This window comes from Trematomus bernacchii, unplaced genomic scaffold, assembly GCF_902827165.1.
Source record: "Trematomus bernacchii unplaced genomic scaffold, fTreBer1.1, whole genome shotgun sequence".
NCBI lineage: Eukaryota > Metazoa > Chordata > Actinopteri > Perciformes > Nototheniidae > Trematomus > Trematomus bernacchii.
Genome location: NW_022987598.1, coordinates 191,421 through 209,947, shown reverse-complemented (window position 1 = coordinate 209,947; position 18,527 = coordinate 191,421). Strand labels below are relative to the sequence as shown.

General features: G+C 39.3%; 1 protein-coding gene across 3 annotated transcripts; it reads left to right on the top strand.

Moving 5' to 3' along the window:
- Window positions 1-4,582: 4,582 nt before the first annotated feature.
- Window positions 4,583-14,039, top strand: LOC117482517. Of its 3 annotated transcripts, none has more exons than XM_034130626.1 (8): window positions 4,583-4,750; window positions 11,716-12,033; window positions 12,160-12,429; window positions 12,600-12,626; window positions 12,741-12,830; window positions 12,924-12,952; window positions 13,494-13,562; window positions 13,815-14,039. In XM_034130626.1, exons 1-8 carry the CDS (start codon window positions 4,690-4,692, stop codon window positions 13,953-13,955), a joined length of 1,005 nt encoding a protein of 334 aa, XP_033986517.1. In that variant the 5' UTR covers window positions 4,583-4,689; the 3' UTR covers window positions 13,956-14,039. The 3 variants fall into 3 exon arrangements, with proteins under 3 accessions (XP_033986517.1, XP_033986516.1, XP_033986518.1); XM_034130625.1 differs by lacking the exon at window positions 4,583-4,750 and adding an exon at window positions 10,190-10,293; XM_034130627.1 differs by lacking the exon at window positions 4,583-4,750 and adding an exon at window positions 11,314-11,462.
- The last annotated feature ends 4,488 nt before the right edge of the window (window positions 14,040-18,527 follow it).

Below are 18,527 nucleotides of genomic sequence, written 5' to 3'. Positions count from 1 at the left end.
GTGTGGCTTCTGCTCTTCACTTAACCAGTTCAAATATTGTATGGAACCTGCAAAAAAGATGAGAAGGAAACTTGCACGGTTGTGATTATATCGCGATGACAAAATTTGTCGCATTTAAACACTAGGCAAAGTACTCAAAACCACCTCTGTGTGTCTTCAGGACCACATTGCCATGATGACACACATGCAGACTCACAAGGTGAAAACAATACCAGAGTCGCTTTAGCAGCTGGTAATAATGGCTCTGAATTAGAGTGACGGTTTAAAAAGTATACAATTACCTAATTCATTATCTCTTATGCGCCAACCTATTATTTAATTTGCTTCAAAATGACACAAAAGAGTTCGAGGCAGGCCTTGATGGACAACTTGTGATGAATATCGCCATCATCAGTGACCGGTCCAACCTAGGATCTGACCATAAGATGGCAACCATCGTGGTCGAGGGAAACAAATGAATGAGCAAGCATTCTGCTTTAAATGTGTTCATACTGTTTAAAATAAAGTCGGCAGTGTAAACATCTTTGTTACATCTTTTGTCAAATGTATGTGTGTGATCTGTAGCTTGGTGGCCATTGAAAGTTTGTTACTGTAGTTTTACAAAAAGTTTACAGATTTTACATATTTGGCACTGGTTTTAAATATGCAAAGGCCTCTAACTTCGATGTGATGGCAGAATGTATTTGCTATATCCCCCTTTCATTTCCCATGTTTGTTTTTTTCTCAAGATTTAAATGAAGCTCAGCGCAAGTTCTTTCAGGAAGACTGGGGCCTTTTCTCATGTCATCAAATGTCCCTCCTCGACTCCTCGGTCCTCCGGTAGTGACCCGGAAATGAATTTTAGCGCGCCATGTTGAAGGACATCTCATTTCTCGAAATGCACATCGAGGACCGAGCATCGAGCGTCGAGGAGGCTCTCTGGAGGAGCTATAACCGAGGATACACTGATGGGTCCTCCACAGTCCTCCACGGCTCCTTCGTGGATGCATTTCCGGCAACAGTGATGTTTCAAAGAGTCGAGACGCACGGCCGGACTTATCTCAGCCAATGACAGCTCTGCATGCATCCCCTGGATATTATTTTATTAACTGCTTTCATCGCAACGCGATGTTTACAGAGAGAACAGCTGTGAGGTCCGTGCAGAAAGCAGAGCAGTGTGTATAATATATATCACTCAGTATAACAGGCCTAGTCTCCTTATTTGCTTTAGTTTAGTAGATATCTACAAACAAAGTCGATATTTTTCTAAAACCATTTAGTGCTTCACATAATAAAATACACAACGGCTGTAGCCTGATGATATGCTTTAGGAGCTGTAGGTGCGTGTGTGTGGTGTAGGTGTGTGTGGTGCAGTGTGTGCGTAGATGCAGCGGACAGACAGGTCTCAGTTGGTTTGGTGTCCTCTGCTTACTTGTAATACTTGTAAATAAAACTTTTGGCCCGTCATTTATTTCCCTCATTGTAGCGACCAGAGAGGGGGGGGGGTATATATCCAGTCTCTGATAGTGTTACGTTATTATGAGAGTGCTCTGTTTGATTCTGAAATTGTATATATTTATATAAATATATACATATATGTGTGTGTGTGTCTGTGTGTCTGTGTGTATGTCCGCATCTGTAGCCTGTTATTGTCTCATTATACCGCACTGTGAATGAATTAAAAGTAAATATATAAGTCGTCATGAACACATCTGTCCATCAGACAGAGGGCTGCTGTGCCTCCTGTCATCATTAATGGACGTCTCTTTAAAATGACCGCTCAGAGGAGAGGAGTTCTCATTTCTCTAACCACCTGCTGCTTCCCCTCCTCTCTCCTCGGTTCCCCTCCTCGGCTCCTCCGCTCGCATCTCCTGTGGGCGGGACTAAGTCTCGAGGATAGGAGTCGAGGAGGGGAGTCGAGGAGGGACATTTGAAGACATGAGAAAGGGCCCCGGTATATATACATTCACTCCGCAGCTGCATATAATCAGCTCATCACGGGCGTTCTCTTTAACCTATTACATTTCACCTCATTCTCCAGCAGCCAATCACCGTGCTGCAGCCAAACTTTAAAATGGTTCTCCTCTCTCCTGCAGTCAGCTGTGATTTCAGGTGTTCATGCTGCCGCCCGCCTCCTCCCCATCCACCTCCTTTCATCCTATCCAGTGTCAGGAGAGCTAATCCAAGACCTCATCACATCCCCTCTTCATCCCATCTCCTCATCAAATCCAGATCTTCAGCATCATCACCAGTGTCTAGACCCCGGGGTGTTCCCTATATGCTCACGGCTGCATCCCCCCTTAGCATAGCATTTGTTTTTAGAGTGTAGTGACATCACTATGTAACACTCTTCTATTGGCTAAGGGGCGGGACATCTCTAAGCGGTTGACCAATCACAACAAAGCCGGTCAGCTAACCAAAAGAGGTGCTGCATCACAGGCAGTATGAGAAAAATAAAGAGCTTTTTGAACATTAAAGCATGGAGACATGTCCCAGTAGAGACACTACATACTGATATACACCTGAACATCAGCAGGAGAGGACTCTTTAAAGTAGAGACACTACATACTGATATACACCTGAACATCAGCAGGAGAGGACTCTTTAAAGTAGAGACACTACATACAGATATACACCTGAACATCAGCAGGAGAGGACTCTTTAAAGTACAGACACCACATACTGATATACAGCTGAACATCAGCAGGAGAGGACTCTTTAAAGTAGAGACACTACATACTGATATACACCTGAACATCAGCAGGAGAGGACTCTTTAAAGTAGAGACACTACATACTGATATACACCTGAACATCAGCAGGAGAGGACTCTTTAAAGTAGAGACACTACATACTGATATACACCTGAACATCAGCAGGAGAGGACTCTTTAAAGTAAAGACACTACATACTGATATACACCTGAACATCAGCAGGAGAGGACTCTTTAAAGTAAAGACACTACATACTGATATACACCTGAAGATCAGCAGGAGAGGACTCTTTAAAGTAGAGACACTACATACTGATATACACCTGAACATCAGCAGGAGAGGACTCTTTAAAGTAGAGACACTACATACTGATATACACCTGAACATCAGCAGGAGAGGACTCTTTAAAGTAAAGACACTACATACTGATATACACCTGAACATCAGCAGGAGAGGACTCTTTAAAGTAGAGACACTACATACTGATATACACCTGAACATCAGCAGGAGAGGACTCTTTAAAGTAAAGACACTACATACTGATATACACCTGAACATCAACAGGAGAGGACTCTTTAAAGTAGAGACACTACATACTGATATACACCTGAACATCAACAGGAGAGGACTCTTTAAAGTAGAGACACTACATACTGATATACACCTGAACATCAGCAGGAGAGGACTCTTTAAAGTAAATGCACTACATACTGATATACACCTGAACATCAGCAGGAGAGGACTCTTTAAAGTAGAGACACTACATACTGATATACACCTGAACATCAGCAGGAGAGGACTCTTTAAAGTAAAGACACTACATACTGATATACACCTGAACATCAGCAGGAGAGGACTCTTTAAAGTAGAGACACTACATACTGATATACACCTGAACATCAGCAGGAGAGGACTCTTTAAAGTAGAGACACTACATACTGGTGGTTGCACTCAAAGGGCCGGTTGTAACTTTCAATCTCAATCTTTCCTTATTCATATAGCACATTTAAAACAACCTCAGTTGACCAAAGTGCTGTACAGGGAACAAATATAAAATAACACAATAGGAGTAAAATAATAAAACCATAATACAAAATAAGATAAAAAGCACAATAACTAGAAACATATAAAAACACATACAAACGTTATGATCAACTAGTATTAAAAGCCAGTTCAAAACGTTAAGACTATATATAAATACATATATAAATATATTATATATATGGATTATTATTGGATAGGGTAATAACTTCACCATTAACTACGTCTGAAAAGCAGAAGTCTAGGGCAAAAAATTGCAAATCTCTTCAGTGTGCACGTCACAAAATGAAATGCATTGTGGGACATGTAGTTTATGGACAACGGGCTTCTGTAAAGCGACATTCAACGTATAATAAACATATTATATTCTTTGCTAGCTCTTACGGGCCAGATAACATATATTCGTGGGCCGCATTTGGCCCCCGGGCCTTTAGTTTGACACCGCAGCTCTAGGGTGACAAGTACATGCTGTATTTTTCAATAAGATAAACAGATTCAGCAAAGATGGAAACAGTGGCAAATCTTGTCCACATACTGCACTTGGTGTTGAGCCACACAGGGCCTGGAATCGAGTCATCTTAAAATAAACATCCAGATTGTGTTCAATGTAAGTTTGGCTCGGTCCTCCACAGTGACTGGATATTAGCTCAAACTGATCCGTCTCGTATCGGCCTGAATTATTCCTCTGTTGCTTTACTGAATACGTGTCTGAAGTTTTTCTATATGGTGTCATATTAGCTGCTGGTGTTAACCTCATTCTCATCGAAACACTTCTCCTTCAGTTCTTAGAAGAAAAACACTGGAGGTGAAATGAGGAACCAGAAAACATCTTGCCACGTTCAACTTCCCCTCTTCTGTCGCTTATCTGCTGTTATCATCGGTACTGAGTTCTTGTTAAAGAAGCAGCCGGTGAGAGACTCTGACAGTCGAGAGCCAGAGACCGAGAGAGAAGCACGATGTCTGAATTCAGAAGGATCATGATGTCTTCATTCCTGATGCTGCTGCTCCACTTTCCAGGTGAGGATGCAGAGAACACACACTGTTTACGACTGTTAATGAAAGGTAGTGAGGGCGTCTTTCAATTGAAATCGATGTATCCTTGGGCAAGATGCTTCACCCCAAGTCGCTCCCAATGGGGAACGGTGTGTGAATGATACCTTCTGTCGTGGTGTTTGAATCAGTTTCTACATTTAATATCCACTTTCCTCTATCGGGGTTGTGGGTTATGACGCGCCTCTCTTTGCTTCCTAACTAACTTTGCAGAGATCGTTGTAGCGTTGAATCACATCAGGTTTAGTCTTTGATCAAGACGACATACAAACATGAAGACAAACTTCCTCGCTTCAAAGTAACTAAAAGTTCTCCGTATCAAAAAAGAACAAAAAGAACAAAAAGAACAAAAAGAACACGGTCAAAAGACTCTACTGCTTCCTGTCTAATCACACCCTTAGCTGTGAACCAATGTCATGCCATATATAGACATATATACATGCACGTCATACCTGACAGCAAATAAGTGAGACTTAAATTAACATCTTTCAAAGCGTAGTGTGACTCACAAAAATAGATAGTTAAGAGTTTCCTCTAAAGCCTTTTAGTAATAAGACAAACATTCAAACCATAATGATGAAAGGGAAATGGCTCTAACCCCTTCATTGAGCAAGGGGCACATTGCTCTGTATGAATTGGGTGTGAATGGGTGACTTGTTGTATGTAAAGCGCTTTGAGGGGGTGAAAGACTGGATAAAGCGCTTTATAAATACAGTCCATTTACCATTTACCAATTACATTAAATAAAACAGCTTTAATATCAGTAACGGTACTTTACTACGTACTGTTCCTTTAACTGAGAGTGATGAGTTGTGTTTGTAACGTGGTGACTTTAGTGAACTCTTGGTCACTAAAACCCACATAGCAATATTCTTTAAAGTGATCGTCACACTCACTATGAACACTTCAGTTAGTGATGTGGATCTGTAATTAACTCCGGTTTGAATGTGTCGTTAAATGATTCATTAAACAGATCAACCAGAACTCTAACTCTTTACCTTTTTATATAATACATCATTATTCTGTCAGCATTTATGACGTCTATATTTCTTTCTGCTTTTTTCCCCCAACAGCTGCAGATGTGAAACGTTACTACCCCATTGTCAGAGCTGGAGATGAAGTCACTTTGCCTTTTGACAATGTGATAGATGATCAGGATAAGTGTGAGAGTACTAGGTGGACCTTCTATGATTCAAGAGGTTCAGCAGCAGTAGAGCTGGTTGAAGGCGGGCAGATTCAGAACGAAGCAAAAGCTAAATCAGACAGACTGAGAGTTACAGAGAAATGTTCTCTGGTTATAAAGAAGGTCACAGAGGAGGATGCTGGTCGTTACCTCTGCAGACAGTTCAGATCAGGACAACAACAAGGTCCAGGCTCTCCTGTTGATCTGTCTGTTGTTACCAGTGAGTATTTACATCATAATGTTTTCAAACTGTCTCTAAACTGAAACATTCCAATAATGATGATGATTACAGTGATGAAGTACATTTAAATATTGTTACATATTGTGGTTGTCTTTTCTCTCACAATATCTCCATCTTCAGTGACTGAACATCAGGACAATGATGAGGTGACGTTAAACTGCTCTGTGGTGCCATATGGAGGGTGTAGATCCACAGTGAAGTGGCTGCTTCAGGGTCGAGGTGTGGATACAGATCACAGAGAGATAAATACATCACAGTCTCTCTGCTCTGCCTCTGTGACATTTCTGACTTCTCATTTTAGTAACACATCAAGGTCTGAGTTGTTTACTTGTGTAGTAAGAGATGAGTACACAGGAGAAGAACATCTGTTTCCTTTCAGCCCTCAGTCCTCAGGTGAGAACATGTTTAGATGTTTATGTTACTTTATACTGATATAAAATGACTTTTTGTTATTTTATGGAAGTTTCAGAATAAATTGTTTATTAAGCTGTTTTCATCTATTTAGGTGAGGACACAAAACCAACAACTACTAATCTACCACCACCACCACCACCACCACCAACAACAACAACCACAGCAATAACAACTGAAACCAACAAAAACTCAGGTATGGATTAAGTGATTTACTTTACTGTTTGATGGTTACAGGACAGAACCACAGCTGTTTCTCTTCAGTCCTCAGGTGAGAATATGATGAGCTCTTTAAAAATCATTCATCCTGATGCATCACATCTTTATGCTTCATTTTTACAACTGTACAGCATTTTGTTATTTTATTCATTAAGGTGAGGATAAAGGGAATGTGACTACAGTGTCAACAACATGGACAACAGTGAAAATCAGCACACCCCAAACTTCATCTGAAGAGGACACAAATCAAGGTAGTAACTGAAAGAAAAGATACATCATCGTTGTGATTGTGGAAGTTGCAGCACTCACAATAATCACTGTGGCTGTCATCAGACGGAAGAGGACTCAAGGTGAGGACATTCACACATTATACTTTACAAACAAGAAGCTTTTGATGAACTGGATCTTAACTGTGAAAGATTAAGTCAATTTTCTCTTTTTTTTCTTGTAAGAGACCAGAACAGAGACCGATGATGACATGGTGAGTTTTAAAATGGAATAATTGGATTATTATTTATTTATTTAATTGTTATTTCATCAATCGTTCCACCTTAAACGGGATAATTAAACCACTTTTCTGAATTTGTTAAACAGAAAGTAAGAGGTCAAAAGATTCATAATTAAATAACTAATAATAATATATTTTATTTGTGCAGGCTGATCCTGAAGATGGTGTTTCCTACGCCTCCATCAGCTACACCAGGAAGAGCAGCAGGAAAGCCAGGGTAAGCTGTCTCATTGATTACACTGGTGATGTAAATAAAGGAAGAAACTATTGATATGATTTAGAATCTAAGAATACCCTCCTTTATCATCTATTGTTCTCTAAATGGGACCATAATATACATTATTTATTAAAGAAGAATTGAAACTAGAGATAGTCACCATAAACACATCAGGAAAATGTTTACTATGGTAATGAATCAAGTGGGAAGTAGGGTCATTTCCACAAAGACTTCTATACAATCGGACTACTTTTTGGAACCAGATGTGTTTCCCCCTGCTGGCCATGAGAGGAAATGCAGGTTTAATGCACTTCAAAAAGCTGAAGCTGTGGGAATGACTCATGGCAGCAAAATCAGGACTTTCAGAGCTCTTTTGTTTGCATTTCATGATATTAACTCTTTCCCTCCAGGCTCACCTTCATGATGATGATGAAAATGATGCAGTGACCTACAGCACTGTGAGAGCTCCCTCCTCTTCCTCTGCTGCCTCCGCTGATCCCAGCCTCCTCTACGCCACCGTCAACAAACAGAGAAAATAAAACAATTAAATGTTGTATAAAAAACTAAATGGCATGCTTTTTTGGATCATAGATTTAGAATTGTAAGCAGGGGCTTTTCTAGAAAGATACGGTAAGAGGGCAATACTGTGGCGCTGATCTTGTATAAAAGATTCATCAATTCTCATGAGAACATGACGCCCGTATACAAGATGGCGTTGCGGACGTAAACAACAACGCTTCCTAAAAACAAAGCTGTATCTGCCGTCTGACGCTCTACACAATATTTATATTTTGGGAGTAATTATAACATTTTTGTCGAACAGAAATATTGTTTTCTAGCATCAGTTTAACATTTAACGGGGTAATATCTGCATTTTGGTATGAGGGCGCTGACGTAAGTAAGAGGACGCAGAGCTCATGTTACCCAGTTTAGACAAAACCCTGGTAAGGGCAAAGCAGAGTTATAATAAGATTTATATTAATGATATTATGCTTTTTCTTTGCTTAATAACATCAAACAGAGAATACAGCAGCAGCTTTATGAAAACATGTGAGTTCCTCTAGAGGTGGGTTGTGAAAAAGGGGGCAGACATGTTGGAGATTGACTGGATTCTTAATATTTACAGCATGGGCATAACACAGTGGCGAGCCGTCAGGGCCCTCTAGGCCCTCTGTGAGGGCCTAAGATATTCTAAAAAATAATATTTAAAAACATTTAAAAAAAATTTTTTTTTTAAATATATATTTTTTTAATATTATTTTTGTTATATTTTTCATTAGTTTTACCAAAATAACTTGATTTAATTGTATTTAAAATAACATTTCCAAAGAAATAAATCCTTCCAATCTGTCTGTTCAGTCTCTGTTTGAATGTGAAGGGTTACATGAAAGAAGCTCGTCTGGCCCTCTCTGCGATTCACAGAGGGCCCGCTATAGTAACTGAACGAGAGAGTAATGTCAAATGACAGTACAATTGACCAATCATATCTTCCCTCTAAATGGGTGGGTTTTATTATCGCGGAGTTTATGACAAGTTCCGCCCGCTGTGAAACTTTTCTTGTTTCCATAGCAACAACAACTTCCTGTCAACAGCGTGAACTCGCCTTCAAAATAAAAGCATGCCAAATTACACTTAAGACATACAACTGCAACGAAAGTAACAAACACAATGCAATATCATTTTCAATGTCAAAGAACACAAATTGGGTTCACAGGTGTTGTTTTGTGTGGTAGAGGGTCGCTGTCATTGATGCGTTTTGCACCCTGCGCCGTTGTTTTGATATTCCGCTGAAGTATACGCTGTGACGTAATAACTATTTTTTTTTCTTTTTTTCGAGGGAATTGGTGGGGGTCAGAGGGCCTAGGTATAAAGCTCACGGCTCGCCACTGGCATAACATGTAGTAGCTCAGCAGGTAATCAGAGGTGTGGTTGAGTTGTCACCTAGTTCATAAGTAATATTCATGTTGGATGCACATGAGCTCTTTTTGTAAATACAAATTATCCTGAGACATCTTAAAGGGACCAAAGATTCATAATTTCAGTGTGCAGAGCATGACAATAACTTGCTAGTTTTATTAAGAATGTCAGAACAACATGCAGGTACATGTGTTAAAAAGTCATTAATTATACTTCATTAGAGTTCATTTATACAATAGTTACCGTTTCCATTACTCATGTCTCTGTTTTGTATCTGGTCAACAACATTGGTTTAGACCTGCAGAGCTCTGCTGCTGCTGCTGCCACAGCCACAACAAAACCTCCATCTTGGTTCTCAGAGGAGCAATTCACATAGAAAAACCACCAGGTCTCAGAGCACTGTGTGTGCATTCAAACACCATTAGCAAGTAGGTTTTCTGATAAAAATGATATAAAAAAAACAATACTGCAAGTATTTATGAAAAGGAATCATTCATAAGAGTAATAATACACCAACAACTACATCATATATAATGCTATATGTACATTCTCTGCAGGGTTTTGCTTTAAGCACGTACCTTATCTGCTCAGCATCAGAGGGTAAAACCACAGGTTAACCGGGTTAACAACCAGGTTAACCTGTGGTTAACCACATCCTCACAGAAACACTCCTTCAGTTCTCAGAAGGGAAATAAAGAAGCAGCCGGTGAGAGACTCTGACAGTCGAGAGCCAGAGACCGAGAGAGAAGCACGATGTCTGAATTCAGAAGGATCATAATGTCTTCATTCCTGATGCTGCTGCTCCACTTTCCAGGTGAGGATGCAGAGAACACACACTGTTTACGACTGTTAATGAAAGCTAGTGAGGGCGTCTTTCAATTGAAATCGATGTATCCTTGGGCAAGATGCTTAACCCCAAGTCCCTCCCAATGGGGAACGGTGTGTGAATGATACCTTCTGTCGTGGAGTTTTAATCAGTTTCTACATTTAATATCCACTTTCCTCTATCGGGGTTGTGGGTTATGACGCGCCTCTCTTTGCTTCCAAACTAGCTTTGCGGAGATCGTTGTAGCGTTGAATCACATCAGGTTTATTCTTTGATCAAGGCGACATACAAACATGAAGACAAACTTCCTCGCTTTAAAGTAACTAAAAGTTCTCCGTATCAGAAAAGAACAAAAATAACCATCCTGAGACTTCCTGCCAGAGAGAACCAAAGACTCATCTCTGCAGTGTGCAGAACATGAAGCTCAGTCAGATAAAACATCTTGGAGAGTTGAGTGCAGCGTCCTATAGTCAGGTCAGAGAGACTGCTCTAAGAATGGCACATCCAGAAGAGTCTGCAGTGTGTAGAGCATGAAACTATTTCAAAACAACATGAACATTACACCGGCTAATACATGTGTTTGAAAGTAGGCCATTCAAGTGAGTTTCATTAGATGCTAGTTGAGTTTATTAATGTTTCTGATGGTTATGTGGTCGGCATCAGAGTGTAAAACCTGCAGAGCTCTGCTGCTGCTGTTAACCACATCTTCACAGAAACGCTTCTTCAGTTCTCGGAAAAAATATAAATAAATTTTCAGAGATACAAAGAGGAACCACCATGTTGTTAACATGCATTAAAACTAGCCATCGTTACATGCTCAACTTCCTCTGTTGTGTTGCTGATGAAGAAGGCCTACAGTTACCGTCACTCTAGAAATGCATCAAACATGAAAATCTGATGTTAAAAAAGTGTCTTACTCTTTTTATTACACAACAATATCACACGATATCACACATTAACCCAACGGCCATCAGAGGAGAGATGGGTGAGGAAGTGACTCTTCATTATCACAGGAAGTAGATACTGAGTTCTTGTTAAAGAAGCAGCAGGTTAGAGACTCTGACAGTCGAGAGCCAGAGACCGAGACAGAAGCACGATGTCTGAATTCAGAAGGATCATGATGTCTTCATTCCTGATGCTGCTGCTCCACTTTACAGGTGAGGATGCAGAGAACACACTTTAAATAAAACAGCTTTAATATCACTAACGGTACTTTACTACGTACTGTTCCTTTAACTGAGAATGATGAGTTGTGTTTGTAATGTGGTGACTTTAGTGAACTCTCAGAAACCAAAACTCTCACAGAGATACATTTTCAAACTTCTGTATCTACTGTATAATTATCATCATGTTAAATGTTAACACTACAGTTGTATTCATATTTATTTCTGTCTTTGTTTTTTTAAACAGCTGCAGATGTGAAAGATTACTTCCGTATTGTCAGAGTTGGACATAAAGTTGCTTTGCCTTTTGACAATGTGATAGATGATAAGTGTAAGAATACTACCTGGAGCTTCAGTGATTCAAGAAGCTCAGTGACGCTGTTTGAAGGCAGAAAGATTCACAAAGAAGCCAAAGCTAAATCAGACAGACTGAGAGTCACAAAAAACTGTTCTCTGGTTATAAAGAAGGTCACAGAGGAGGATGCTGGTCGTTACACCTGCAGACAGTTCAGATCAGGACAACAACAAGGTCCAGACTCTCAGGTTGATCTGTCTGTTGTTACCAGTGAGTATTCATATGATAATTTCTTCAAACTGTCTCTATCAATACAATTAAACTTTACAATAATTACGATAACAGTGATTAAGTTGTATTTTTGTTGTCTTTCTCTCATAATATCTTCATCTTCAGTGACTGAACATCAGGACAATGATGAGGTGACGTTAAACTGCTCTGTGTTGACATATGGAAACTGTACACACTCAGTGAAGTGGCTGCTTCAGGGTCGAGATGTGGCTAAAGATCACAGAGAGATGAATACATCACAGTCTTCCTGCTCTGCCTCTGTGACATTTCTGACTTCTCATTTTAGTAACACATCAAGGTTTAAGTTTAAATGTAATGTAACTGATGAAAACACAAGAGAAGAACATCTGTTTCCCTATAGACCTCTGTCCTCAGGTGAGAACAAGTTGAGATGTTTAAGTTACTAGTTATTTAAAATTATTCATCCTGATGTGAATAATTACAAGAAATGTGTGTTTATCTGAGGTTTTAACATCCCATCATTCTGTTATGATGACGATTATGTTTTGTTTTTAAAACTGTACACTATATGGTTTTTCAAACAGGACAAGACTACAAACCAGCAAATCAAGGTAGAGACTGAACAGAACAGAGACAGTTACAATTCATGTTGTTGATTCAGATTTTAAAGACAAAGAGATAGAAACCTCTGAGTATATGTAACTCTTCTAACTTCTCTCTTCCAGGTCGGTGGTGGTGGATCATCGTTGTGATAGTGGGTGTTGCAGCACTCACAATACTCACTGTGGCTGTCATCAGACGGAAGAGGACTCAAGGTGAGGACATTCACACATTATACTTTACAAACAACAAGCTTTTGATAAAGATGGATTTGAACCCAAGTCTCATTTATTTGTTATTCTTTTTAGGAACTTTTACGCAGACGGATGACAACGTGGTGAGTTTAATCATTGATAAATAAAATGTTTTAAAACTGAACAATATAATATTTATAAAATAATGATTTCAATAATGTAGCAGGGTTCAAGGTTTTTGATATGCACTTTTCATGTTGTGGTTAACCTAAAACTTCATAAAAAAATCAACAAACAGTTATGACTGTAGTCGAAGAAGATGGACCTCCATGCACATGCTTCTTATGGCACATACAAATACACACAGTAATGTTTTGCACATGCATTGAGAGGTCCAGAGTGGAGAGGCAGCCAGTCTAGCCAGGAGCAGTTGGGGGTTAGGTGGCTTGCTCAAGGGCACCTCGGCAGTGGCCCAGGAGGTGAACAGGTACCAGTCCACACTCCGTATTTTTTTGCCTAACCCTAACCCGGGAAGTCCCACTGCCGCCCGGGTGTTGTACGTTGCATCAAAAGACAGAGTGAATTAAAGGCAGTATTTCTTATTGGCCTGTGCTTCTTACTTAGCAGCTATTGTGTTATAGGTGACATTAATAATAACTATCATAATACATTTTCTTTGTGTAGGCTGATCTTGAAGATGGTGTTTCCTATGCCTCCATCAGCTACACCAGGAAGAGCAGCAGGAAAGCCAGGGTGAGCTGTCTCATTGATTACACTGGTGATGTGACTTTATCGTCTATTCTACTCTAAATGTGAGCATAACTCACCGAACATCATGCTGTATTAAAGAAGACTTGGAAACTGAGATTGAGAACATAAAATCTGCAGGAAAATGTTTATTGAGGATATAAATCAAGTGAGACGTAGGGTCATTTTCTCACAGACTTCTATACAATCAAGACTTTCAGAACTCCTTTATGCATAATCACTTTTCTTCCCCTGCAGGCTCACCTTCATGATGATGATGATGAAGATGAAGCAGTGACCTACAGCACTGTGGGAGCTCCCTCCTCTTCCTCTGCTGCCTCCGCTGATCCCAGCCTCCTCTACGCCACCGTCAACAAACCAAGAAAGAAACCGATGTAATGTTTAAATCAATAGCATGATCGCTTGGATCAAAGATTTAGAGTTTAAGGGCACAGCTAGCAGAGTTTAATCAGATTTATATTAACCTTTTTTGGCTTAAATGCATCAAAGTGAGAGTAGAGCAGCAGCTTTATGAAAACATGTGAGTCCCTCTAGAGGTGGATTGTGAAAAAGGTTCAGACATGTTGGAGATTTACTGTATTCTTAATAATTAGAGCATGAGCAAAATGATTTTTTAAATTAATTCTTGCTTGGTTTAATTAACCGTTGTTTAGTTATATCATTTAATGGAATATTGCTTTTTCTTTAGTATAATTGATTGTGTTGTATTTTACCAAATGAAGTTACCTAATAGCCTTAACAGACTGCAGATGTATTTCCATGTAACACCTTTTAAGTGAAATATGTTTTGCTTTGTTTGGAGTTTTGTGTTGGAAATAAAAAACGTTCTCAGGTGAAAATAAACTCTTTTAAAGGTGTTCTTGTTCAGCTGTCTTTAGCTTCAAACACTTTTATTTTCTCACCAGTAGGAAGCAGCAGAGATCCTCCCAACATGTGGAGGTCTCTACTGTCCTCTCACACTGAGAAGCAGATCTCTGCAGACACAAACACAAACACTCTCTCATGTGTGAATAATGTGAGTATAGGTTGAGTTAGTGAACTGTGTGCTTCTGAAAGTGCTGCAGCAGAGGGAGCTTGTGCAATGACAGTTTACTTTACTGTAAAACAAAGCATATGTTTTGCATGATATACTTTACAAGAAGCAAGCACATTTAGAATAGCAAATGATTATTAAATTATGCAATCGAAACTTTAGGAAAAAAAAGTTAAACAAATGTTCAAATTAATAGATTTGCATTCAAATATCTTACTTTGAAAAATAGTCCTGTTTTTTTGTGTGGTGCAAATATCTCGTTTTTTGGTGGATTGTCATGTTTTCAGATTAGATTTAGAATGGGAAGTGAAAATGGAAGTAGTGAAAGCATGGAGAAATAAAAGAGGGAAGGAGAAAATGGAGACATGGAGTGAAAATGTAGTGATATTTCATGTTTGTCTGCAAATAAACTAAGCCCCAGTGCACCAAAAGATGAGTTTCAGGAACATTAACACAACTACCAGATATTTAGAGTGAATAAGGCGGACAGTATTTCCCCTTTGATATGAAAACATAGTAAGTAGGAAAAGAGAGTGAAGTTTTTAAAAACAAAGTTATTTTCTCCCCTTATCTGTTACCAGAGAACATATTTAATACAATAAAATAATGCATATTTAAAGATTTTAAGAAAAAGGGTTTTTGTGCAGATTCACTTTAAAGGGGCTTTTGGGAGGGTTTCCAGTTCCTGTAGTGTTATATAGGTTTTAGTTCATGTAAACGTCTGCAAAGGCTAAAATCCCCCAAAATCTACTCCCGGAACATAGTGACATCACTCTGTAACACTCTTCTATTGGCTAAGGGGCGGGACATCTCTAAGCGGTTGTCCAATCACAACAGAGCCGGCCAGCTAACCAATCAGAGCAGACTGGGCTCTGGTTTCAGGCAGAGGGTGAAAAGAGGTGCTGCAGCCTTCCTCTTCCTCTGCTGCCTCCGCTGATCCCAGCCTCCTCTTCGCCACCGTCAACAAACCAAAAATATAATACTGTTTAATGCTGTATTTTAAACTATGGCACAATTGTTATAACCATATTACAAAGTCAAAGCGAGCAGAGTTATAATAAGATTTATATTGACCAGGTTTTTGCTTTTTTTGGCTTAATAGCATCAAAGTGAGAGTACAGCAAAACATGTGAGTCCCTCTAGAGGTGGATCGTGAAAAAGGGGCAGACATGTTGGAGATTTACTGTATTCTTAATACTTACAGTGTGGGCATAATGAAGGTTTTGTAAAGTGGATTCTGGCTTTTTTATTACAGTCTTTTCTTTAATATAATTCAATGGAGTATTGCTTTTTCTTCAGTACATTTGACTGTTTTGTATTTTACTAAATAAAGTGATCTATTAGCCTTTCAAGAGTGCAGATGTATTTATTTGTATGGTTTTTCCTAATATGACTTTCTCTAAACATCAGGTGTGTTCTTAAAGTACACAGTTTCACTAGTGACTCCACTGATCAACAACACTGCCTTTTGTTATCACTGCATATTCATAATTTGAACATGAAAGCATATTGATAACCACCTCCTGCTGTTATATATACTAACTGTGTGTGCTGTGCTCTGCATGTGTGACCATTAAAGAGGGTTTCATCCCGATTCTATATCTATTTAATATATATTCTATATGACTACATGTACATCACTCTGCATTGTTCTGCTTTTTGCTCTAATCTTATCTGGTCAGCATCAGAGGGTAAAACCTCCAGAGCTCTGCTGCTGTTGATAACCACATTCTCACAGAAACACTTCTCCTTCAGTTCTCAGAAGAGAAATACAGAAGCAACAGCAGAGGACTCTTTAAAGTAGAGACACTACATACTGATATACACCTGAACATCAGCAGGAGAGGACTCTTTAAAGTAGAGACACTACATACTGATATACACCTGAACATCAGCAGGAGAGGACTCTTTAAAGTAGAGACACTACATACTGATATACACCTGTACATCAGCAGGAGAGGACTCTTTAAGATAGAGACACACACTACATACTGATATACACCTGAACATCAGCAGGAGAGGACTCTTTAAAGTAGAGACACTACATACTGATATACACCTGAACATCAGCAGGAGAGGACTCTTTAAAGTAGAGACACTACATACTGATATACACCTGAACATCAGCAGGAGAGAACTCTTTAAAGTAGAGACACTACATACTGATATACACCTGAACACCAGCAGCAGAGGACTCTTTAAAGTAGAGAGACTAAATACTGATATACACCTGAACATCAGCAGGAGAGAACTCTTTAAAGTAGAGACACTAAATACTGATATACACCTGAACATCAGCAGGAGAGGACTCTTTAAAGTAGAGACACTACATACTGATATACACCTGAACATCAGCAGGAGAGGACTCTTTAAAGTAGAGACACTACATACTGATATACACCTGAACATCAGCAGCAGAGGACTCTTTAAAGTAGAGACACTAAATACTGATATACACCTGAACATCAGCAGGAGAGGACTCTTTAAAGTAGAGACACTACATACTGATATACACCTGAACATCAGCAGGAGAGGACTCTTTAAAGTAGAGACACTACATACTGATATACACCTGAACATCAGCAGGAGAGGACTCTTTAAAATAGAGACACTACATACTGATATACACCTGAACATCAGCAGGAGAGGACTCTTTAAAGTAGAGACACTACATACTGATATACACCTGAGCATCAGCAGGAGAGGACTCTTTAAAGTAGAGTCACTACATACTGATATACACCTGGACATCAGCAGCAGAGGACTCTTTAAAGTAGAGACACTACATACTGATATACACCTGAACATCAGCAGGAGAGGACTCTTTAAAGTAGAGACACTACATACTGATATACACCTGAACATCAGCAGGAGAGGACTTTTTAAAGTAGAGACACTACATACTGATATACACCTGAACATCAGCAGGAGAGGACTCTTTAAAGTAGAGACACTACATTCTGATATACACCTGAACATCAGCAGGAGAGAACTCTTTAAAGTAGAGACACTACATACTGATATACACCTGAACATCAGCAGGAGAGGACTCTTTAAAGTAGAGACACTACATACTGATATACACCTGAACATCATCAGGAGAGGACTCTTTAAAGTAGAGACACTACATACTGATATACACCTGAACATCAGCAGGAGAGGACTCTTTAACGTGGACCTATCATGCTATATTTGAATAATATAGTGTAGGGCCATACCTATATAAGGCATATTTATACTTTTTTTTTTTCAAAATACCAAACAGATCATGCATTTTAGCCATGCCTCATTTTGCTCAATTTGACATTTTTTAGCTCTGTTTTTGCAAGGGCAGATTCTGTGAGAACAGCACCATCTACAGGCCTGGCATATGTACTACAGCGTCTCCAGTCAGCGAAATGCATCACACTTACAAATCTGATGATAAAAAGTGTTTTACTTTATTTATAACACTAAAGAATGAGAGATGAAATGCTCGTGTCACACATGGAGTCAACAACTATCAGAGGAGAGATGAAGTCAGAATTAGGAAATGACTTCTAAACCACAGGAAGTAGATAGTTATTATTAAAGATCAGCAGTTTAGAGACTCTGACAGTCGGGAGCCAGAGACCGAGAGAGAAGCACGATGTCTGAATTCAGAAGGATCATAATGTCTTCATTCCTGATGCTGCTGCTCCACTTTACAGGTGAGGATGCAGAGAACACACTTTAAATAAAACAGCTTTAATATCACTAATGGTACTTTACTACGTACTGTTCCTTTAACTGAGAATGATGAGTTGTGTTTGTAACGTGGTGAGTTTAGTGACCTATTGGACACTCAAACCAAAATAGTGAAATGTGCAATATTCTGTATCTAAAGTGATCATCACACTCATTATGAACACTAAAGTTCTACTTGAGCAGGTCTCCCT